Source organism: Hippocampus comes, unplaced genomic scaffold (assembly GCF_001891065.2).
Source record: "Hippocampus comes isolate QL1 unplaced genomic scaffold, H_comes_QL1_v1.1 scaffold26, whole genome shotgun sequence".
Taxonomy (NCBI): Eukaryota; Metazoa; Chordata; class Actinopteri; order Syngnathiformes; family Syngnathidae; genus Hippocampus; species Hippocampus comes.
In genome coordinates, this window is record NW_017805004.1 from 428,085 (window position 1) to 437,358 (window position 9,274).

Sequence of the window (9,274 nt, forward strand, 5' to 3'; positions counted from 1 at the left end):
AAGGTAAACTCACATGGAGGATTTTATGTTTATTTGGGGGGGGGGGATGAATGTTGAAAAAAGCAATTGCAGATTAAGTAACTCTTAATTTGGTTTTCCAGGGAGACCCTTTGAGGACGTTGCCTCTTTCCAGAGGGGGTAGTTTTGAGAGTCTGCCTGCTCGAACACAGGGCTTGATATCCTCTGACAATAAACGAATGAGTGCTGACCTGTCAGAGTTGGAGCCCAAAATAGGATTTGTCCCACCAGGTAATAGAAGACAGTTTAAGATGTTTTTTTTTTTTAAACTTATTGTTATTTAGACTTGATCATTGACATTGGAGGGAGGCCTTTCTGAGGACCTATCGGAGCTCAGACCTGTATGAAGCGGAAAAAAATATATATTTAGCTGCAAATATCGACAGACATTGCCACTTCACAGCATCTGGAATGAATGGGATGCATGTTGCCCTTGCAAAAAGTAAACTCTGCATGTGTCTTGGCCTGCCTTTCCAGTCCAGTTGGCTTCGAGTCTATCATAGTCTGCACGCTTGTTTGTGTATGCAGCTGTATGCATGTGTATATGTTTTTGCAGCACGCCCGCAGTATAAACGAGGCCATCGTAAAACAGCATCTTTTGGCACCATTCTGGACGTTCCCAAGATCGTCGTCACAGGTATAAGATGGACTGCTGAGCCTCCCGCTAATTGGGCTTAATTGGTTTTGGTCACGATCTTGGGTTGCTCTGCTCTGACTCATTCTTCTCCTGTGTGCCACTCCTCGACGTAAGGGTTACGTCATGTGAAAAGGGTTAATTATGAAATTCAAGAGTCATTTCGAAGAAAAAAAAAAAAGCATCTTTATGAGCTTGTCCTGGAGTTGCACACACAGAGCTGCTTTTTATGCTGTGATTTTATAAAAAAAATAAATAAAAATAGGGCACCAGTTAGAATTGGAGCTTTGTCATGCCGGTTTGAATATATCAGTTTTACAATTGCATTCGATAATTATTCTAACTGGGGGCTTGTCCTTTGTCATATGACTGGCTTGCTGGTAGAAGATCCTGCGTAGAAAGTATACATATGTTTTTCACACTGTTGCTTGGCCTGGCTTTTATGCACTGAAGACAAAAAGAAATTGTGGCTCTTCCACCTAACTCTCCACTGATTGACTACATCCTCTCATTTTTTTGAGAGGTTGGAAAAAAAAAAGCATCTTTATGAGCTTGTCTTGGAGTTGCACACACAGAGCTGCCTTTCATGCTGTGATTTTATAAAAAAAAAATAAAAAAATAGGGCACCAGTTAGAATTGTAGCTTTGTCATGCCGGTTTGAATATATCAGTTTTACAATTGCATTCGATAATTATTCTAACTGGGGGCTTGTCCTTTGTCATATGACTGGCTTGCTGGTAGAAGATCCTGTGTAGAAAGTATACATTTGTTTTTCACACTGTTGCTTGGCCTGGCTTTTATGCACTGAAGACAAAAAGAAATTGTGGCTCTTCCACCTAACTCTCCACTGATTGACTACATCCTCTCATTTTTTTGAGAGGTTGTCATGATTAAAGGTGAAGATAGAATTGAGACAGTTCTGATCACTGCCCTGTGTGTGGTCTCGAGACGCAAGTCAAATCCGTTGACTATCAGTTAACATTTTATGTAATTACATTTGGCAGATTCAGTTAAACACGCCAGGAATGTATTTTCACGATCATAAGACGCACTTATAAGTCTTAAATTTTCTTCAAAATGTACTTATAATGTCTTGTGTATACACTGAGTTCCAAAATCCCACTTGGGCTACGGCAAGTGATGAGGGACAAGCATTTGTGCATTTTGAAATACAACAAAATGTTTGAAGACAAACCACAAACCAGCCCAACCACATCACCAACATGGACGAAGTGCCGCTCACTTTTGACAGCCCGGTGAACCACACTGTAGAGAATACAATAAAATACAATACTGTACATCCTGATTTATACAACGCTTTCACAACCGATGCAGCTGCAACAAAACTGTTCACATAAAATAAATAAAAATAAAATAATAATAAACAACATAACATCAAAACACGGACAGTCGTGCAATCTTAACCACTTTACCCTCATGCGCTTTGTTGTTTGAAGCAATTCGAGATGAAAGAGGAGCGAATCAAAGTGTCCTTTCACCATTGGATCAGAGACATCATGCTCAAAATGTGCACACGTCTGCTACAAGCTCAATTTGAAAGTCAACAAGAAGCTGTAGTGCCGAAAAAAGAGTTTGGTTCACCTCTCCTGTCCCATGTATCCACTTCAATTCCAAGCGGCGACTCTTAAGTTCCAAATAGGCATCCGCGCTCCACGCCGACGCTCCTCTCTGCTCATCCTCGGCTCGAACAGCTGTCCATCCAGTTGCACCAACGCAGACTGTCCAACAGCGCCGCCATCTCCGCTGAACAAAACAGGACTGTGAAAAATACTGCCCGGGAAGGGGCAACCACTAAGAACATGTCCATCCAGTTGCACCAACGCAGACTGTCCAACAGCGCCGCCATCTCCGCTGAACAAAACAGGACTGTGAAAAATACTGCCCGGGAAGGGGCAACCACTAAGAACAGATTCTTCTCCTTTCACGAATGTCGTGGCCAAAAAACGCCGAAAACAATCCACATCGGGTCCACACAACGTAACAACAAACACCATGTGACAAGACAAAAACAACAACAACAAAAAAATCAAGGCTCTTGAAGAGCACTTGACGACGGCTGCCAACTACGGCGCCATCTTGGGTGGGGGGGGGGGGACCAGCACGGTCGTGATACGCACAACGGAGCGCGAGAAGTTGGCTTTTACTATTGTGCTTGGTTGCCATGGTAATGGACAGAAACGGCCAAACTGAAGTTGCAAGCGTCGTGGGAGCGAAATGGCGAACACAGCTTTACTAAGACTGGGAGGCAGCAGCACCGGGCGAGTTATGCCACAATTTGTGAATGGATTGCGTCTGCTTGCGCTGTAGTTCGAGTTTTCGCAAAAGCCGGCATCATTTCTGAGGAGCCGCAGCAGCACCGGGCGAGTTATGCCACAATTTGTGAATGGATTGTGTCTGCTTGCGCTGTAGTTCGAGTTTTCGCAGGAGCCGCACGGCAACGAGACTGACTCTGACAATGATGCGAGGGAACCTGGCGCGTTTGATTGTGAACTTGCCCCAGCTGTTCATTTCCAATCCATAAGATTCGGACTTTGATGGATTTGAAGATGAGGATTGATCAAAAAATAATGACACTACATTGTTCAATCAAGTTCAGTCGAACTCAGTTTTGCTCCCGCTGCCTTTATAAAAACATGCTTGCGTGCATACATGCCATCATATTTTTTAAGCAAGCGGTACGTTTTACCATGCCTGCATCATACAATGTGTCTTATGTATGTTTTAAATACAGAAATAGCAACCGTAAATGACACTGCGCCTTTTAATACGGTGCGCCGCATGGTCGTGAAAATACCATAGTTTACATTCTGGTCAATAACAAAATCTCAAACATAAGATGTGATTTTTTTTTTTCAAACCGACAGTGCCCAATGTAAAAGCTTATGTTTTGTCATGCACTACATATGACACAGACTAAAAGGACTTTTTTATTTTTATTTTTTTTGTCTGTCCTTGTTTTTTCTACCTATGTTCACAGCCACATGTGAGCCTCAGAGGCGCCGCTCTGTACAGGATTTGCCAGGGATTGGCACGGAATCCACCCAGGTAAGTCAAACCATCGTGGAGGTGTGAAACTTTAAATGTATGGAAAAGGAGCGTTTCCTCCAGCGTCAGGTAAAGTCTTTCCTATATCAGAGATGAAAGTCCTCCAGAATTCCGGGTTTTTTAAATTTTTATGAAAATCTCTCCGGAGAATTGAGGAAAATTTGCCTAAAATGAATCCGGATATTAGTTGACAACATTGAACGACGACGCGTTTGAATTCGTTGTTTTGCTTTCACAAGTGTAGCCATGTTGAGACACGAACACTAGTAACAGTAAAGAGATTTTCGTCTCTTTATAAACACACTTGCTAAACCCCAATGGAACGAACAAACGACACCGTGGACAAGACAGTTGTCGTAAAAAATATATTTGGACAAAAAGGGAAACACACAGATTGGCAGAAAAACGTGTCCGTCCGACTTCGAGTGTCGTCTCGGCTAGCTTAGCTTAGCTGGTTTTTTTTTTTTTGGTTTTTTTTCATAGTCAAGAACGTTTCTAGCTATTTAGAGCTTAGCTTAGCTGTTGTCTTGTGTGACGTCGGTTGTGTGTCGTCTTTGCGTCGGCGCTGATTGGTTGAAATCAAAAGACGCGCTTGCGTACGTGTTCGCGCTGAAGCACGCACAGCAGGGAGCAGCGGACTATCTACTGCTGCGGCTCGCTGAGCTTGAGTGGCGTCGCCACAACAGTAATAACCTCGCCTCGCATTCTCATGGCCTCGCCATTTCTCGGAGATTTCGAAATTTCGTCGAGAACGGAAGCCACAAAGGGTGCACATGTGCACACAAAAGGAAGATTCGTCATTGAATGTCGAGTATTTGAATAGCGTTTTGGGTAAACTGATTCATGCGTGATCGGCCAGTTGTGTGTGTGTGTGTGTGTGTGTGTGTGTGTGTGTGTTTGTTTGTTTGTTTGTTTATTTATCCAGGATTTTCAGAAAAGTCCACTTTCATCTCTGCTATATCCAAAACAGCTGCCCTAATTGTATTGGTATCTAATTTCATACAGTTGCGCACAATAGGTTTACTTTCCCTGACAGAATTTGCAGGATGTGCAGCATTCCATCAAGAAAACAAGTCATAAGGCAAAAAACACTTGTTTACAGAGAAGCCTGAAATTCAGCTGAAGTTTATTTTTGTGGGGTTTTCTCTGCATTCCAAGCAGTTTTTTCTGGCATTTGTGACTGAAATCAAAATTTCACAAATGATGCCAATATCTGGAAACATTTCAACTGTAATACTGCATAACCTGATTTATATAAATGAGACGATAGGAACTGATTTGAAAAAGAAAAAAAAAACAAATCATAAATATTGTTGCCGTCGAATCCTTATACCTCAACCATTAATGTTGCATCATAAAAGAGAGCAACCCACTTTCAACACTTTAGATTGGCCAATAATTTGCAAAAAATAATACCCACACATCTGGCCCATATTTTTGGCAATGTGTTTCAGGCATCAAATTGAAAATGAGGGAGTGTTTGGAGGGGGGGGGGCATGCATCAGTTTGAACATGAAATGTCTTGCCTTTATAGTGTATTCAATTGACCAAAGTCAAGTCCTAGCCCTTAATCACAGAAAGTCTCAAAGGGCTTCACAACCCCACAGTGGGCAATTATTAACAATGTCCCCTGGTCTTAACCTCCCAGGAGGGCAAGAAAAGAAATCCCCAAAGAGTTTGAAAAGTTTTTGCAAATCATTGTCTTCGCTCTTCATATTTTATTTACACCAACATCCCAACTGAATTGGAATTGGGGTTTGTCCAATAGGGACCTCGCAGCGGACCCTAAAAAAAGAATCAAAATATCTTGAGATGGAATGACCCCGAACAAACAATTCATCCCATTTGTCTTGGTTACATTTCATGCTCCGTAAAGTCTAATCAGGGATTGCTTTTTGCTGTTATCTCGCCAACGATTTCTTGCACTCCTTCTCAAAAAAATGTCTGTGATGGCTCATGTCCAAAGTTATTCAGTTGTGTCAAACTTTATGATGCGTGCAATTTGTCTCTTGTCCCTTTTGGCACAACCCTGTGGATAAATAACATCCTTGATACAAGTCATTTACGTCCTCTTGCAGGGAAGTCGGAACAGTAGCCGATCTTCGAGTCCCAGTTTGAGGATGATGCTGCCCGAAAAGGCAAACAGCAGAGGTTACTTCTCCCCCGATGACCCCACAGGTACTTACTGCAGCCGTTCGAGTTAATAAAGAAAAACATTTGATCAGCAAACTTACAATGATGTCATCGTCGGTTATTGAACGGTTGGTGATAACGGCAAGCATATTCCTTGAGAGATTCCTGCAGATTCATGACCACTTTGTTTCGTAGACACCAACGGCTCGGACAATTCAATTCCAATGGCTTACCTCACCCTTGACCATCAACTGCAGGTATATATTTTTAAATTCAGTTTTATATCTATAAAATGTTGCTATTGGAATCACCTCCTGACATAATGCATATTTGCAACGTAAAGTGATAACCGCACCATTGCGTCGTGTTCCAGCCACTTCCTCCTTTCCCCAACTCGAAAGAGTCCATGGCCGTTTTTGAGCAGCATTGCAAAATGGCGCAAGAGTATCTGAAAGTGCAAACAGAGATCGCCCTGCTAATCCAGAGGAAGTAAGTCAAGCAACGCTGTCGAAAAAAATGCAACCAGATATTCATGACATTCCAGATAGTTATTTGCTGAAGTTTCGTCATTCCCTTTTGCTGTTGGAGGCAGAGCACACGCTCCGCTCACAATTTTAGCCGTTTACTCTCCGGCTTCTACTGTCTGCATTGGGCGCCCGTTTTTGGGGGCACTCGGAATAACCGACCGGCACATGTGAGCAACGTTCTGAGGTTCCGAACGGTCCAAGTGAAGTAGCGTGAACAGACTGTTTTTCCGTTCGTACCCACGATGAGGGAACAGAGCTTTGGGGCGGCCGACGACCTCTCGGGCGTGTTTGGAAATATTCTCAGCTTCACACTGCTTGACTTAAACTGTTGGGAAACTCAAGAGCATTGTCGAAATGTGCCTTTCAGTTTATCCCGAGGGCACCAAAAATCAAGCGCTGGTGTGCGCTTTTGCCGCTTTAACTGGAAATATGGCGTGCCAGTACATCCGGCAGTCCAGATGGAAGCAGTTCAAGAGGGGAACTGTGCCCTGCCTCTCCGAACATACACAACACACACACATACAGTCGTGTCACTGACGGGCGTCAGTGAATTTGTGAACGCACCCTCATGTTCATTGCCTTGGATTTTAAACAATTCTAATTTAAAACAACTCTCTCCTTAAATCAGGGGTGTCAAACTCATGGCGCGGGCCACATTTTAGTTACCGTTTCACTTGGAGGGCCGATATGACTGAAACCATATAAAAAAAAAAAGTCAAGAATAACTGTTGATTCAACTCTTGTTTAAGTTACGATGTATGTTGCACATACAACACATTTGACAATAAAATTGTACCTTATTTGGGGTTTGGTAACAAGAAAGTGCTTCAAATGTATCTCTTATTTATTACATATGAGATTTAAAAATGTTGGTAGACATTTTAGAAAGGATCATGGAAGTTGACATGCTCGAGCTGCTTTTGCGGGCCACATAAAATGATGTGGCGGGCCAGATTTGGCCCCCGGGCCTTGAGTTTGACACCTGTGCCTTAAAATAAAAAAAGGGAAAAAAAACATTTCTTGACTGGTGTGACTTAGACATAAGAAAGATAGCAAGAGAAAATGCAAAAAGTTATGGTCGCAATTGAGTGAATCCGCAAAAACCAAACCAAACGTATCGTGAGGGTCCACTGTCAACCTAATTGTTGTGAAAACGAGGTTCCACTCTACTGGTCTTCTACGAGAAATGAGTAAATAAGATTGCTTCTTCAATTTCCTCCATTGTCATCTTTGAAGAAAGGAACTCTTTGCTGAACTGGACCAAGATGAGAAGGACCAGCAGAACACGTCCCGTCTGGTGCAGGAACACAAAAAACTACTGGAAGAGAACAAGAGTCTGTCCACATACTACCAGAAGTGCAAAAAACAGCTGGAGCTGATTCGGGTCCAGCAACAGAAGAGACAGGGAACTTTGTGATATGGACACCTGGTCTCCTGCGTAAAGTCAAATGCGTGTGCGCAAACACACACACACACACACACACACACACACACACACACACACACACACACACACACACACACACACCAGTTCAGTGCTGGTATACCCTGCATGTCACACTGTAGTGTCTGCCTCTGTCCAGCAGAAAGGTGTCTTCTGTACATAATATTTGCACATACTCACAGTATAATCTGTGACTGCAGACCAAACAATCACTGCATCCCGGAGCCTCCACAGGGCTTCGGTATGGAGTTTTGCTTTCTATTGCAGCTGAGTGTGACAGCAGGTTGGTGAGGGTGGTTTGTGTATTTTACAGGTTGCTCTCAGGGCCTCATAGGCAGACCAGTTGATGGATTTTTTTTTTTTTTTCATTCCTTAAGCATTCTCTGGTACCCTTTTAGCAGCCGATGGCGAAATCGTCCTCGAGAATGTGAAGAAGAAAAAAAAAAAGCAAGGCTGCTCTTCAACGTGATCGCGTGCGGAATTCATGGAATGTTTAGAAGGATAATTGGCACCTATTCTACGAAGTGTGTGTGGATGCCGTCCCCCGCCCTTAGGTGTAGCAGTGTATTTATATTCAACCTCTCTTTTTCTATTCAGCATTGTCCTGGCAGAGACCATGATGAATTACTTCGGGGACTTTACATTCAGTATTTGGTTCAGAGATGGTTGTTTCTTGGTCATACGTTTGCGTTCCTTAGAAAAAGAACAACTCTCTGCGTGTCCACCAGGATGCAAAAAAAACAAAACAACAACACCCGATAACCTTTCCGAGCAAATAAGAGAAGCTGTGGATTCCACATTTTAAACATTTTTATATTTGATCTAAACATTGTTTTGAATTTTTTTTTTTTGTCTTTTTCTATTTCACAGTCATTTGTTAGTTTTGACGTTTTATGGGGTGCGGGATTTCTGAAGTAAGAGGCTTCTAGAGGCCCATACATACCGTTTTTAGTTCACGTGTTGCCTTAGAACGTGCCTGCATTTTTCAGTGCTTGACTTGTTTTGCGTGGCGATTAGTGAAAAAGTGGAAAAAAGGCAAAGTAATGGACATTGGATGAATTGTACTCAAACGTCGTTTTAATTCTATGAATTCATACCCCTCAAGTATTTTTGCACAATCACTGTTTTATCTGTCAAGTACAAATCAGTAATTACAATTTTAAAACACTTGGCAAGTCATTAAAAATGATGCATTTTGTCCATGCACATCTATTGAGTTTCTGTGTCATGGTTTTTCTTTTTATTGATCCATTTTACATGCATACAGGTCCTCAGCAACTTGCAATGTGTGGTTTGGGTGACAGTGAGACAACGTCATGAAATAAAATGAATTCTGGAAAACGTTTCAAAGGAGAAAAATATGCATTCTTTTTGTTGTTTATCAGACGTTTTTCACATCTGCTTCTCTCTCACTCTCTGTATATAGTCTCTTTACAAATAAAATAATTTATT

At 42.2% G+C, this 9,274-nt stretch overlaps 1 protein-coding gene across 2 annotated transcripts in view; it reads left to right on the forward strand.

The window, feature by feature from the left end:
- The window catches only part of map3k7 (mitogen-activated protein kinase kinase kinase 7), a 28,018-nt gene extending 18,984 nt beyond the window's left edge, over positions 1-9,034 (forward strand). The window contains exons 11-18 of one of the 2 annotated variants that reach the window (XM_019859222.1): positions 102-249; positions 575-655; positions 3,651-3,718; positions 5,797-5,896; positions 6,047-6,108; positions 6,225-6,340; positions 7,615-7,847; positions 7,887-9,034. In XM_019859222.1, coding sequence (XP_019714781.1) covers positions 102-249; positions 575-655; positions 3,651-3,718; positions 5,797-5,896; positions 6,047-6,108; positions 6,225-6,340; positions 7,615-7,795 — 756 coding nt within the window. In that variant the 3' untranslated portion in view covers positions 7,796-7,847; positions 7,887-9,034. Of the gene's footprint in view, positions 1-82; positions 250-574; positions 656-3,650; positions 3,719-5,796; positions 5,897-6,046; positions 6,109-6,224; positions 6,341-7,614; positions 7,848-7,886 lie in introns of those variants that run through there. The other variant, XM_019859213.1, reaches the window with a different exon arrangement.
- Positions 9,035-9,274: the final 240 nt, after the last annotated feature.